Source organism: Chiloscyllium plagiosum, unplaced genomic scaffold (assembly GCF_037043375.1).
Source record: "Chiloscyllium plagiosum isolate Xiang-an unplaced genomic scaffold, Cpla_swu_hap1 HiC_scaffold_46, whole genome shotgun sequence".
Lineage (NCBI taxonomy): Eukaryota > Metazoa > Chordata > Chondrichthyes > Orectolobiformes > Hemiscylliidae > Chiloscyllium > Chiloscyllium plagiosum.
The window spans coordinates 23,309,627-23,325,657 of NW_028270184.1; the positions used below are offsets into that span (position 1 = coordinate 23,309,627).

The 16,031-nt window shown below is 43.2% G+C and overlaps 1 protein-coding gene across 1 annotated transcript in view; it reads left to right on the forward strand.

Annotated features, from left to right (window-relative positions):
* LOC148136295 (uncharacterized) overlaps positions 1-16,031 on the forward strand; it is a 328,974-nt gene that overhangs the window by 274,338 nt on the left and 38,605 nt on the right. Inside the window, exon 3 of the mRNA XM_087983558.1 lies at positions 12,297-12,321. Within this exon, the coding sequence (XP_087839684.1) occupies positions 12,297-12,321 (25 nt within the window). The remainder of the gene's footprint in view (positions 1-12,296; positions 12,322-16,031) is intronic.

Genomic DNA, 16,031 nt, shown 5'->3' on the forward strand with positions numbered 1-16,031 from the left:
TTTCTCCAGCAATTTCTGTTTCTGATTTGATAATATCAATTTTTCTTTTGCAGGCATCGCTGGTTTTGATATCATTGTACTAAACAGTCATGCCAACTACAATCAGAACCTCACTTGTATCCGAGGCAGTAAATCAAAACTCCAGAGTTAATTGAGACCAACCGACCAGTTTGAAAATATATGATAAAAAGTGACCTGGTATCTGCAGAAAGATGGTCAGCAGTATCAATCCCACAGTAAAACCAGCATATTTACATAGTTTCTGTACAAACCCACTTACCCGGAATACCAATGATGGCCAGGATCATGTCATATATTTTGCTGACATTGCGAGTAATTCCGTGCATTTTCTGACTGCATTAATCTGCCTCGAACAACCCGACTGAATTACTTGGAGTCAATGAAGCCAATTATCTATATTCTCTGGAAATCTCCACAGGGACATTCAGATTGCAGCATTTTCAAAGATTTTGTGTACAGTTTGGGTCAACAAATTCTGGCAGCTATCCACGTCAGAACACTGATGAGGTAGAATATGATGATACTGAATTGTTAAGTAATACAATTGGATAATTTATGTGAATCAATGATTTTTTTTGTTGCAAAAGTATGTAGCATTTTATGAAATAATATGTGCAATACACTCCATTAAAGTCCATTTCAAAATCATACAGAACAGAAAAGGCAAAGTGACCATAGTCCTGATCTCTCATTAGACAGAGGTCACTGGTGGTGGTTTAACCTGAAGATCACGACATCCCAGACAAAGGGAAAGGTTGAGAAGGAGAGTCCTTCTTGGTAACCTCAGCCAGGGTGCCATTTGAACTTCTGCTATTAGTATTACAAGCCAGCTGCCCTGCCAACTGAGCTAAACCAATGGCTCAGTGTTCAGGGCTGTGCAAGTTAGGTGCATTAGACTGGGGTAAATGTAGAGTAGTAGGGTAGGGGAATGGGTCTGGATGGGTTACTCTTCAGAGGCTCAGTGTGGACTTGTTGGGCCGGAGGATCTGTTTCCACATTGTAAGGATTCTGGAAAAAAAAGGCAATTGTGATTGTTGGCCCTTATTTCAAGGAGGTTGGAGTACAAGAGTAGGGAAGTCTTCCTGTAACTGTACAAGGTGCTGGTGAGACTACATCTGGAGTACTGTGAACAGTTTCAGTCCCTTTATTTAAGGAAAGGCATCATTCCATTGCAGGCAGTTCAGTGAAGATTCGCTCGGATGGTCCCAAGAATGGATGGATTGTCTTATGAACAAATATTAAACAGTTTGGCACTGTACTCACTGGGATTCAGAAGAATGAGCTGTGATCTCATTGAAACATAGGCTTTGACAGGGAAAATGCAGGGAGGATGTTTCCTCTCATAGGAGGCTTGGCCAGTTCACCAAACCTGCACATCTTTGGAATCTGGGAGGAAACTGGAGCATCCTGAAGAAATCCACACAGACACAAGGAGAACGTGCAACCTCCACACAAAAAGTTACTAGAACAGTTTGTTGATGGTGTTTGGAGGTGGGAGAAATGGGGCTTATGCAGTGTAGAGATACCTAACTCAATTCTGGTTTTCTTCCATTGACCAGTCCCTTCCCACTTACATCTATAATTTCTCTGATACTTTACGTCAGTTTCAGAATTTTCAGTTTGCAGGCTCCAGCCACCTCCCCTTTACCCTGGACAAGCAATCCTTTCCCCATCCATCCCCATCAGGGTGGTCTCAGGGCTCTCTGCTTCTTCCTGGAAAAATGGCCTGATGGGCCCTACCCACCACCACCCTCCTCCACCTGGCTGAGCTTATCTTCACCTGAACAGCTTCTCTTAATGGCACTCACCTTCTTCAGATCAGAGAGGTGGCCATGGATACCCACATAGAGCCCAGTTATGATTAGATTAGATTAGATTACACTTTATCTCTCTGGCTGACCGACCATCTTCAATGTGGCAATGGACGATACACCCAGCAGTTTAGATTAGATTAGATTACTTACAGTGTGGAAACAGGCCCTTCGGCCCAACAAGTCCACACTGACCCGCCGAAGCACAACCCACCCATACCCCTACATTTACCCCTTACCTAACACTACGGGCAATTTAGCATGGCCAATTCACCTGACCTGCACATCTTTGGACTGTGGGAGGAAACCGGAGCACCCGGAGGAAACCCATGCAGACACGGGGAGAACGTGCAAACTCCACACAGACAGTCGCCTGAGGCGGGACTTGAACCCGGGTTTCTGGCGCTGTGAGGCAGCAGTGCTAACCACTGTGCCACCGTGCCGCCCACTATGTTGTCTCTTTGTGAGGTATGTGGACAAGGGAAGAAAAGCAAAACTGAGTTAGGTCTCTCTACACTCCATAAGCCCCATTTCTGCCACCTCCAAATGTCATCAACAAATATGTCCTCCCATCTCCTCTCCTCCCGTGTCAGCCTTCTGCAAGGACCATTCTCTCTGGGAGACTCTGGTGCACTCCTCCTTCATTCTGCAACCCCAGAAGGTGGAATATCTGTCCATTTACCTCCTCCATCATCAATATCTCAGCGGCTAAACACACCTTCTGGATGAAGTCATGCTTAATCTATACTTCACTCGATTTAGTTTACTGCAATCCCTGCTCAAAATGTGGTCTCTACTACACTGGGGAAACAGCATAGACTGGGTGACTGCTTTGCAGAACATCCATGTTCTGTGTGCAAAAAAATGTCCCTGAGCTTCCAGTTGCTTGAAACTTCAGCATCCCATCTTGCTCTCTGGCCTACATCACTGTCAGGCTTGCTGCATTGTTCCAGAACAGTGCCTCATTTTCTATTTGAGAGCTCTAGAGCCTTCTAGACTCTGAGTTCAACAATTTTAGAACTTGAAACACCTTCTCCCATTCCTTGCCCCAACCCCAAGCCTTGCCCTTGCATGGTCTGCTATTACATACAACCCATTATTAGCCATTAATTTATCCCCCTATTAGCTATTTGATTTCCCAGGCTGCTCCACTTCTCCGTCTGCCCAACTGTTTATCACTCTCGCTGGGCTCCATCTCCACTTTACTCCTTCCCTCCCCCACCCCCAACCCACTATCTTCTGCATAAAAAAACAATGCTTTCCTAGTGACTAGCAGCTCTGTGGAAGAGTCATTGGACCCAAAATGTTAAATCTTGATTTCTCTCCACAGCCACTGCCAGACTTGCTAAAGTCTTCCAGCAAATTCTGTTTTTTGTTGGTGATATTAGATTAGATTACTTACAGTGTGGAAACAGGCCCTTCGGCCCAACATGTCCACACCGACCCGCCTGGACCCATTCCCCCTCCTCCCCCTTCACCTAACACTACAGGCAATTTAACATGGCCAATTCACCTAACCTGCACATTTTTGGACTGTGGGAGGAAACCGGAGCACCCGGAGGAAACCCATACAGACACGGGGAGTATGTGCAAACTCCACACAGACAGTCGCTTGAGGCAGGAATTGAACCTGGGTCTCTGGCACTGTGAGGCAACAGTGCTAACCACTGTGCCACCGTGCCGCCCAGACTTGCTAAAGTCTTCCAGCAAATTCTGTTTTTGTTGGTGATATGTTGTGATTTGTTTACTTAAATGCTGATTGGAAGCTGCTGCTGTTCCAGACCAATCATGTGATGCTGAGTGACCGAGGGGCATCGCGATTTGTTGAAACACTGGGGTTTCCCGAAGTCCCAACAGAACGTTTAGGGGATTGATGGCAGCGAAACCTCCAAGCAGCTTCCACCCCAGTGGATTCGCAAATGGAAGTGTATTTAATTCTATCTTATTTTGTTCATTAAACTATACCTTGTACAGAATCCTGTACAATGATTTTTATTGACCTCAGTATCATTATGGTTATGGGGTTTTAGTGTGGGCTCATTTGATATAATTAGCATTTCTTACAATATGGTACTTGTTTGAATCAAGTTGCCTGTTACCTTCCCTGTTTTACTATAGTGTTAGATGTGGAGCTGGAGTTGAGCATGATTTTCTGAATTCCCATATCTGCAGAATCTGAGCCAAAATGTAGAAAGAAGCACGAGCCTGGGTTATGGCCAGAGCTACTTTTACACTTGGATGTTATTCATTCACCCTGTATTTGCCTAAAATAGTCACATTCGCAATAGTGTTTATCACATTGTATACAGATCCTCAGAACACGGTCACCGGGCATGTGATATCAGAGTTAATCACTTATACTTGCAGTAACCAGCAGTTTCCTTCTACTATGTTAAAGTTTTAGGTGAAAGTGAGGACTGCAGATGCTGGAGATCAGAGTCAAGATTAGAGTGGTGCTGGAAAAGCACAGCAGGTCAGGCAGCATCCGAAGAGCAGGAAAATCGATGTTTCGGGTAGGAGCCCTTCATCAGGAATGAGGCTGGGAGCCTCCGAGGTGGAGAGATAAATGGGAGGGGTGTGGGGATGGGGAGAAGGTAGCTAAGTGTGCAATAGATCAGAGAGGAGGGTGGAGTGGATAGGCGGGAAGGAAGATTGACAGGTGGGACAAGTCATGAGGAAGGTGCCGAGCTGGAAGGTTGGAACTGGGGTAAGGTGGGGGGAGGGGAAATGAGGAAATGGTGAAGCCCACGTTGATGCCCTGGGATTGAAGTGTTCCGAAACGGAAGATGAGGCATTCTTCCTCCAGGCGTTGGGGGGTGAGGGAGTGACGGTGGAGGGGGCCCAGGACCTGCATGACCTTGTCAGAGTGGGAGGGGGAGTTCAATTTCTGCCGTCACTCATAAAAGATTTTATCTTTGTGACTAAGGCTGTGCAGAAACTTGAGCATAACTTCAGTACAACATGCACTAACTTCATGTCCTGAAGTTTGACTATCTGCGAACAATATTATGTCATTATTGGAGCATTAACACTTGCTTCAGTTCAAGTGGACAAGTAGAGGTCATTTTAACCTAGTTGCTGTGCTTAATTGGTTAAAGTAGTTTAATACTGAAGGGCTATGCACTGATACTTTAATTTTGATTTCCAATTTATTAAGCTTCGTTTTTAGCTAACATAGTGACCATGCGCTATTGCATTAGACAGTTTTGGGAATGTGGCCTGTGCCACCTCCACTGGAGGCCTAACCAACACCTTGGTTGGCCGGATTGGTGATAGCCCCTGCATAGGTAAGCAATTCCTCTTGTTGCTTGCATGGTATTCCTAACTTATCTGTTTTTGCACGCTCTATCCGTTGCATTCACAGAGCAAGAGAAACCAACTTCCATTCACTGAGGGTGGAGCAAAAGGGAAGTTGGAGGGCTTGAGGGAGACTGGGGGGAGATGTGGAGGTCAAGGAACTATAGGAAGCAGGGGAAATGGAAGGATTGGTGAATGGGGGGAGAATAGGGAACGGGGCTGAATTCTGCCTGGGGAAAAGGTAAATGGAGATGGAGAAGAGGGACACTTGGAGGGAAGTCCCATGTGGAACCAAACCACCTTTTATCAACTATCATTCCTCCATCAAATACATGCACTGGCCATTCATCCTGCTGTCAGTGGAGCCTGTTTATTTTTCTATAAATAGTTTCTATCAAATCTTCCCTTCACCTACTCTGCTGTAAGAAGAATATTCCTAGCTTCTCTTGGTTCCAACTATTCTTGCTATCATTCTTTATCCTCAATACCATTTCAGTGAATCTCCTTTTTGTGTGTTGCCATTCGTCCTATGTTATGTTACCCAATGTTGAGCAGAGTTCTCTGACTGGGACTTAACCAATGATTTTTCAAAATCGGGAGAAAATCTTTTGCTTTATTGTAATCTTTGCATCTATTCGCTCCTTCGTAATGTCAGAGGTGAGAATATTTACTGATGACCGTCCAATGTTAAGCACCATGTGCAGCTCCTGTCCTTACTGTATCCTGGAGCCACTTGTCAAGCTGTTGCTTCCAATTCTGGAATCTCCATCATTGAAAAAGACAAAGTTGACAGGTGCATTCACATTCGTGTCCTACCTTAATTTGGGACTAGAGATTGCTATTCCTGCATTGTCACTGAATCAAAGTCATGGAAGTCCCTGCCTAACATCAGTATCGATGCATCTTCACCGGATAGACCAGTTGTTCAAATCGGCAACTCACCAGCACTGTCTCAATGGAAGTGAATGACAAGCCTTGCTAGTGTTGGCCCTGTTGCTAAACTGTAAGTTAAAAACAAGATTGCTGGAAAATCATGTATCCATAACCTCTCAACACAAATGGAGCTCCATTTCAGGTGCATTGTTTGTAGATATGTTCTATGTTTAAAGTTATTGCACATCACTGGAGCACGTGGGATTTGATCCCAGGCCTCCTTGACAAGACACACAGATTTTACCATAAGAGACCTTCAAATTATGGATTTATGAGGTGCAATTTTGGATTGATTGTCTAATCTATGTTATAACTCGGTCTGTAGATGCACTATTTAGTTCCTATAGAGGGAAATAAACGTTTTGCTTTGGGAGCAGAGCATGATAATTGGAGCTGTTCCGGGAACGTCCTTAAAACAGGTAAACACCTTACAACTCCGACAACTTTTCATAAGACGCAACAGGTTTTAAAACTAAATTGGTTGGTCAGCTTGTCTGAAACATCCTACTAAAGCAATAAACATCATACTAAATATGAAACCTTTCTGCCTTCTCCCCATGCTCAGTAATTGGACTGCATTTTGCAGCTGAGGATGATGTAAAAATGCTGAAAATGTGTTGCTGGAAAAGTGCAGCAGGTCAGGCAGCATCCAAGGAGCAGGAGAATCGACGTTTCGGGCATGAGCCCTTCTTCATTCCACTGACTGCCTGATTTTACAATATCATCTCAAAGGTCTCTTCTGTTTTGAGCAACTGACTACGCAGTGATTGGGGAAAAAAAATGATGTTTTGCAGTGCCCTTCCTGAATGACTTCTGGATTCTCAACAGAAGTGAAATTCATTTTGAGTATATTTGTCTTCATTTAGATTTAGATTAGATTACATTACAGTGTGGAAACAGGCCCTTCGGCCCAACAAGTCCACACCGACCCGCCAAAGCGCAACCCATTACCTAACACTATGGGCAATTTATCATGGCCAATTCACCTGACCTGCACATCTTTGGATTGTGGGAGGAAACTGGAGCACCCGGAGGAAACCCACGCAGACACAGGGAGAATGTGCAAACTCCACACAGTCAGTCGCCTGAGGCGGGAATTGAACCCGGGTCTCAGGTGCTGTGAGGCAACAGTGCTAACCACTGTGCCACCGTGCCACCCATTTAGATCTCCATCTAACCTGCATCTTTATGTCCAAGGCCTTTCCAAATGCTTGTTTCTTTTCAAAAAACTTTGAGCAAAGAGAGTTTTAACTACTTCAAGTTAAAGTAACAGTGGTGCAATATAGTACATATTTTGAAAGACTTCCATTAGAAGCTTTGACGAAAAAAAGAGTAACAGGGATTTTAATGCTTGGCTTTTTTTTTAAAACTGAAGACAATTCTTTGAGAAATCTAATCCCATCTAAAAATAAAGTGACAAAGCTGATTGATGAAGGAAGGGCTGTAGATGTCATACTCATGGACTTCAGAAAGGCATTTGATAAAATTCGAGCTGAAAATGTGTTGCTGGAAAAGCACAGCAGGTCAGGCAGCATCCAAGAAGCAGGAGAATCAACGTTTCGGACATGAGCCCTTCTTCACAAATCTTTGGGCTCATTCTTCGGATATTCTTCGGGCTCATGCCCGAAACGTCGATTCTCCCACTCCTTGGATGCTTTTCCAGCAACACATTGTCAGCTCTGATCTCCAGCATCTGCCGTCCTCACTTTTTCCCATTTGATATGGTTCCCCATGGTAGGCTGATGGAGAAAGTGAAGTTACTGGGGGCTCCAGGGTATATTAGCTAGATGGATGGAGATCTGGCTGGGCAACAGGACACAGAGAGTAGCAATGAAGGGAGTTTCTCAAAATGGAGAACTGTGACCAGTGGTGTTCCACAGGGATCCGTGTTGAGACCACTGTTGTTTGTTATATACATCAATGATCTGGAGTGATGTACAGGTGGTCTGATTTGCAGATGACACGGAGATTGGTGGGTTAGCAGATGATGAAGGGGACTGTCAGAGAATGCAGCAGAATATAAATAGATTGGAGAGTTGGGCAGAGAAATGGCAGATGTAGTTCAATCCGGGCAAATGTGAGATGATGCATTTTGGAAGATCCAATTCGAAAGTGAACTACACGGTAAATGGAAATACCCTTGGGAAAATTGACATACAGAGTGTTCAGGCCCTGAAAGTGGCAATGCAGGTCCACCGAGTGATCAAGAAGGCGTACGGCATGCTTTCCTTCATCGGACGGTGTTGAAGAAAATCTCAGATGCAGACCTTGGGAATTGACCAAGCTTATTACATCTCATAATATGTCATGGGTAGCAGCCAGTCCATAAAACAAATGGATTGCGACTGCGTCGAAAAGCTCCAGTTCAGTGAGGATTTATAAATGGCCCAACCACAACTTGCTTAACTAGACTCAATACCACGATTAGCCACTAGATGGCCAACTTACATTTGCATGCAGCAGAGTTGAGACCTTGTCAAGAGTGGGTATTAATGGTGCATTGTTCTCAGGACTTGGGTCAATACTCTATATTCAAATGCTGATTAGCGACAGTGTCCAGATAAGGCAGTTCATCAGTCATGCGAGAAAGCATACTATCTCATAGGTAAGGCAAGTCTATTTCTAGAGCAAATTATACAATGATGGAAGAGAAAGTTAAAAATCAGACAACACCAGGTTATAGTCGAACAGGATAATTTGGAAGCACTAGCTTTTGGAGTGCTGCTCCTTCATCAGGTGGTTGTGGAGTATAAGATTATAAGGCACAGGTCTTTTTCAATATGTCATTTCAGTTACATCACACTGTAAACTTTTGCTATAAATTCTGTGTCTTACGATCTTATATTCCACGACCATCGAAAGCGCTGCGAAGGCTAGTGCTTCTAAATAAACCTGATGGACTATAACCTGATGTTGTGTGATTTTTAACTTTGAACTGAATGCAATATTCTAAGTATGCTTAACCAACATAATATAAATCTGCAACATGACATCCTGACTCTTGGACTCAATGTCCTGACCAATACTGGAAGTAAGACAAAAACCTTCTTAACACCCTATCTACATGCGTGGCCACTTTCAGGGAGCTACAAACTTGAACCCTGACATCCTGCTGTACATCGATATGTTCAGGATTCTGCCCTTAACTATATACTCTTCCTTGACATTTGATCTCCTAAAGAGTAGCAGCTCACACTTAGACAGATTAAACGCCATCTGCCATTTCTCCGCCCATTTCTGCAACTGATCTACATGCCGCTGCATCCTCTCACAACCTTCTACAATATCCACAACTCTATTGATCTTTGCATCATCTACAAACTTACAAACTTAGTGGGTGGCACGGTGGTTAGCACTGCTGCCTCACAGCGCCAGAGACCCGGGTTCAATTCCCGCCTCAGGCGACCGACTGTGTGGAGTTTGCACATTCTCCCCGTGTCTGCCTGGGTTTCCTCCGGGTGCTCCGGTTTCCTCCCACACTCCAAAAATGTGCAGGTTAGGTGAATTGGACACGCTAAATTGCCTGTAGTGTTAGGTGCAGGGGTAAATGTAGGGGAATGGGTCTGGGTGGGTGCGCTCTGGCGGGTCGATGTGGACTTGTTGCGCCGAAGGGCCTGTTTCCACACTGTAAGTAATCTAATCTAATCTAACCCACCCATCTACAACTTCATCCAAGTCATTTATATCTGTTACAAAAGGCAGAGGTCCCAGGATGATTCCCTGCGGAACACCACTAGTCACCATTCTCCAGCCAGAAAAACACCCTTCCACAACTACTCTCTGCCTTCTATGGGCAAACCAATTCTGAATCCATGCGGCCAAGTTACTGTGGATCCCATGCATTATACTCTTCTGGATGAGCCTACCAAGATGGACCTTGTCAAAAACCTTACTAAAATCCATGGAGACAATGTCCACCTGCTCTACCCTCATCGATCACCTCCTCAAAAAATTCAACCAAGTTAGTATGACATGACCTGCCCTACACAAAGCCATGCTCACTGCCCCTAATTAGGCAGTGCTTTTCCAAATGTGCTTAAATCCAATCCCAGAGAATTCTGTCAATAGCTTCCCAATGACTGATGAAAGACTCACCAGTTTATAACTTCCTGGATTATCCCTAATTGCAGTCTTGAACAGAGGAACAACATTAGCTGCTTGCCAGTCCTCCGGTACCTCTCCAGTGGCTAGTGAAGATACAAATGTCTTGGTCAAGGTCCCAGTAATCTCCACTCTTGCCTCACTGAAAAACTTGGTGGAGATAGCATCAAGCCCTTGCGACTTATCAACCTTAATGCTCTTCAAAAAACCCAATACCACTTCTTTCTTGATCTCAAAATGCCCTTGTATATTAGCATGCTCCACACTAATCTCACTATCCTCTAAATCCTTCTTCTGGGTCAATACTGACACAAAGTATTCATTTCGGATTTCGCAAGCCTCCAAGCACAAGTTCCCCCTTTATTCTCAAATGGTCCTACCTTCTCCCTCATTATCCTCTTGTTTTTATTTTTAATGTATGCCTAGAATGCCTTGGAATTCTCTTTAAACCTATTTGTCAATTTCATGGTCCCTTCTTGCTCTACTAATTCCCTGCTTGAATTCTTTCCTGCTTTCTTTAAATTCTTTAGAGTCCTTGTCCAATTTTAGCTCCCTAAACCTTCCATTTGCTTTTTTTCTTTTTGAGTAAATTCACAACCTCCTTCTTTATCCAAGGTTCCCTTACCTTGCTATCCTTATCCTTTCTCCTTACTGGAATATGCCGGTCCCAATATTGACCCGTTGGGAACTCCACTCCAAATCTTCCTCCAGCCAGAAAAATATCCACTGACCATTGACTCTCTCTTTCCTATCACTCAGTTAATGTTGTATCCATGTTGCCCGTGCCTCTTGTACCATGACTTATAATCTTCCGCACAATTTGTTGTATGCTATCTTCTGGAAATCCATGTTAATCACATCAGTGACATTGCCCTCATTGACCCTTTCTGTTAAGTCATCAGAAAACTTCAGCAAGATAGTTTTACACAATTTCACCTTGACATTTTTTAACCAACCCACCTTTTTTGATGTGTGAGAAACAGAGCTCACAATATAATAAATTTCAGTCTGAGTCAAATTCTGAAGCAGCAAATTTTATTGAAACATTCTTGCAAGAAGGGGTGACTAGTAGGTAGCCACCCCAATCCAAAAATTACTCCACAATTTATACAGTTTAATTCTCAGTACTTCCCCATTTACCTCATTGGCCTTCAAACCTACCAATATTCCTTATTGTGTTCTGCCCCTGCCCAGCTGTGCTCTGCCCTTGTTTACTTCTCCCCTACTCCAAGCCGGGTGACCCTCCCCCCTATCAGTGACTTGGCTTGCCTCAGTGCTGACATGAGGGAAGTTTGCTGAGCTTAGAATATCTTGATGTTCTTTTTCAACTTATCTATTTGTCTGTAACCTCTTCCAGTGTTTGCAGGCATGTTCCATTCTTGTATGCACATTTTAGCTTACTCAGCTCTTTGCTGAAACCATTATACACTGGTGTAGGTTAGTTCATTCACCTTGCATAAGCAATTAAGCTTGCAGAAGTAACACTACTTTACCTATATCCCACACACGTGATTATCAGTTTTATCACAATAGTTGTTTCCAGAAGCTCTCCCAACACCAGTGTTAAACTGACAAGGATGTCAATTCCAGGATTAACTTACAAGTCTTCACAGAACAAGGTCATAATGTCGATAACCCTCCAGTCTCCTGACACCTCCTCTCAGTCCAGAGGAGACTGTAATGTTGTGGCCAGTGCCCCTCTCACTTCAATCAGAATCCTTGGATGTATCTCATCCTGATCTGGTGTCCTGTTAACCCCGAGCGCCAACATCATTTGGACAGGTAATTGGATAGAAAAACTTTCCTCCTCAGTGTATCCGCACATTAACAGTTTACTGATTAGTATCATAGCTGTTTTCTCACCTTCACCGGAAAAACATAAAAAATAAACTTACTTCTCTCCAGCGCGAGGCCCCAGTCCGCGAGCTCGCGCAGAGTCGGTTAAACGGCCGCGCCTCGAGACCCCGCGTGAGCCCTCGGGGCGGGCCTTTACTCTCATCCAGCTCTGATTGATCAGAACATCTGTCAATCTCGTGCTTATAGCCAATAGAAGTGCGGTCCCGGGTTGGGAACGTCATCTGGAAGTGAATGTGGATGAAAAGAGGAATCGCTGGAGAAACTCGGCAGGTTTGGCAGCTTCTGTGGAGTTAAAACAAAGGTAACGTTTCAGATTCAGTGACCCTTCATCAGTACTGAAAGTAGCTCGGAAAAAAAGTGCAGTTAGTGGCTCTCACTCCTGCAATAGGTGGAGATGGAGCCCAGAAAGAGAGAGAAGAGACGCAGATAAAGAGGATGGATAATTGTGAGGGAGGGAGAAATAAAAGCTGATACAGGGGAAAATGTAGGAGCAGATTACTGCAGATACTGGAATCTATTGAAAACAAGTCACATTCCTGATGAAGGGCTTATTTCTGAAATGTGGACGGCACATCATTTCTGCGTTTTTGGGGTTTCTGTTGAGGGAAGGAGAGGATTGATAAATCAATGGCTGAAAAGGTGGTGCAATGTGCAGGGATTCAGTTTCTTGGATCGTTGGGATCTCTTCTGGGACATAAAAGATCTGTTCAAAAAGGATGGGTTTCACCTGAACTGGAAAGGGACCAATATCCGATGGGGAGATTTGCTAGTTCTACTTTCGGATCCTGTCAACATTTTTAGAGTGGTGAGGTGGGAGCTTCTAAGTAACAGTGCATAGACAGAAATATGAGGATGGTTCTGAATCAGAAAAGAGCAAGTTAATTTGAAAAGATAGACATGAGCGGTCAGAGAATGATTTAACTTTCAGGTAAGGCTGATAAGCTCAGCGCATGTATGGGAATGTGGGTTTGGGATGTCAAAGCTACTACAGGAGCTTGGCTGAGGAATTGACAAGAGAGGCAGCTCAACATTTCAGGCTTTATGTGTTATAGGAGGGATAGTAAGAGAGGAGAGGGAATGGCATATTTAATTAAGGAATACATTACTACTGCAATTAGAATAGATATTTCTGAGGGACTGTCATAGTGTTAAAGTTTTGGTTGGTGAAGAATTTGTTAAATGTGTTCAAGAAAATTTTCTTTATCAATATATAAATGATCCTGTAGAGAATGAGCAAAACTTGAATATCTTTTGCAAAATAAGGCAGAGCAAGTGACTGGAACTAGTGATTGTAATGCTGTTAGTTTTAAAATAGCTATGGAAAAGGATAAATCTTCCAAAAAAGTTAAAGCTCTTAATTGGAATAAGGCAAATTTTAAGGGAATGATGCAATAACTTTCAAAAGTTGATTAGAGCAGACCGTTTACAGGTAAAAGTATGACTGACAAGTGGGAGTCTTTAAAAGTGTGATAATGAGAATTCAGAAGCATATGGTCCTGTTGCTGGAAGGGTCTAAAGAGGGTAGAAGCATGCTTAAAAAGGAAATCAGAAAGGCAAAAATGGAAAATTAGATAGCTTTGGCAAGTAAGATTTAAGATAACCCAAAAAAGATTCTATAAACACTTCAAGAGCAGGAGAGCAATGAGAGAGAGAGAGAGAGAGAGAGCGAGAGTAGGACCCTTTAAAGATCAACAATGTTGTCTTTGTGTTGAACCTCAGGAGGTGGGAGAGATGGTAACTGAATATTTCACATCAATTTTTACTGTTGAAAAGAAATGGGGGCTTGAGAACTCCGGGAAATAAATATTGATATTTTAAAAACAGTTCACATTACATAAGAGGAAGAACTGGAGGATGATGGCATAGGCATTGATTACCGTGTTTAGCCGGCTCATCTTCAGCCATATCTTTCCATTTTTTCTTATTCTTAAATTATTCAAAATAGTGCTGTGTCATTGTGACAAATGAAATGTTTTCACTTTTTTATTGTATTTTTTATGTAAAATGCACATGCCAATAAAATAATAATCAAAATCAAATCACACCAAAATTGGTGGTGTAGTGGACAGTACAGATGGTTATGTCAGAGTACAATGGAATAGTCATCATATGGGCCAATGTGCCAAGGAGTGGCAAATGGAGTTTAATTCAGATAAGTATGTGGTTTTGCATTTTGGTATGGCAAATCAGGAAAGGACCAATACACTTAATGGGAAGTGTTGTCAAATAAAGAGACCTTGGGGTGCAGGTTCATTGTTCCTTGAAAGTGAAGTCGCAGGTAGACAGGGTAGTGAAGTAGGCTTTTGGTGTGCTTGCCTTTATTGTTCAGCGTGTTGAGTATGAGAGTTAGAAAGTCATGTTGCGGCTATACAGGACATTGGTTAGACCTTTTGGAATGCTGTGCGCAATTCTGGTCTCCCTGTAGTAGGAAAGATGTTGTTAAACTCGAAAAGTTTCAGGAAAGATTTACGAGGATGTTGCCAGGGTTGGAAGGTTTGAACTGTAGGGGGAAGTTGAATAGGATGAGGCTATTTTTCCTGGAGTATTGGAGGCTGAGGGGTGACCTTTATAGAGGTTATTAAAATCATGAGGGGCATGGATAGGCTGAATCACCAAGGTCTTTTTCCCAGGGGAGAGGAGTGCAAAACTAGAGGGTATAGGTTTAGGAGACGGAGTTGGATAATCAGAAGGACTTAGAGAAGGAATCGAGAAGTTTGGACAGTGCAGTGACACAGGATTGTTCCCAATTGTCAAACTTAATGTTGTTTCTGGCATTCTTACCTGCATTTCATTTCACTTAATCTTATGAAATCGGTCATTTCTTTCATGATCACAGCAGCTGGTAACATTTACATCACAACAGAACAGCTAACACTTTCACAGAGATTTTACAAAACGTGATTCACACCTGTCCAAGAAAGCAAATAAATTAATGATGAACATGGAAGATTTTGAATACAGGTAAACAAGTGAGAATGTAAATTCGAGAATTTAGAGGACAACATGCTCCATTATAAAGATTAAATCACATACTTTTTTAAAATTTGTGTCTTTTGATTGCAAATGCATTTTCAGTAATGCTTTACTTGGTCTGTTTCCATTCAGTTCATCCTGGCCTGATGCTGATGTCACCCACTTTTATCATGACAGATTAAATGAAGTTAATTTTGACCCATCAAGCATGCAGGTACAGCAGGCAGTGAAGAAAGCTAATAGCTTGCTGGCCTTCATAACAAGAGGAATTGAGTACAGAAGCAACGAGGTTCTTCTGCAGCTGTGCAGGGCCCTGGTGAGACCGCACATGGAATATTGTGTGCAGTTTTGGTCTCCAAATTTGAGGAAGGACATTCTGGCTATTGAGGGAGTGCAGCTTGGATTCATGAGGTCAATTCCCGGAATGGCGGGACTATCTTACTTGAAAGATTGGAGCGACTGGGCTTGTAAACCCTTGAGTTTAGAAGGCTGAGAGGGGATCTGATTGAGCCATATAAGATTATTCAAGGATTGAACACTCTGGAGGCAGGAAGCATGTTTCCGCTGATGGGTGAGTCCCGAACCAGAGGACACAGTTTAAAAATAATGGGTAGGCCATTTAGAAAAGAGTTGAGGAGAACCGTCTTCATCCAGAGAGTGGTGGGTGTGTGGAATGCTCTGCCCCAGAAGGCTGTGGAGGACAAGTATCTGGATACTTTCAAGAAAGAATTGGATAGAGCTCTTAAGGATAGTGGAATCAAGGGTTTTGGGGATAAGCAGGAACAGGATACTGATTGAGGATAATCAGCCATGATCATAATGAATGGTGGTGCTGGCTCGATGGGCAGAATGGCCTACTCCTGCACCTATTGTCTATATTATGTCAGATGACAATAACTTATTCAAAGACATGAATTTTAAGGGGTATCTTAAACAGGAGAAGGACCTGTTTACTCGGAATTATGATACAGGCCGAAGGAAAGTGCAGCCTCTCAACCTGCACTAGCCGTTACCTCATGGCTGTGGTGACAGCAGATC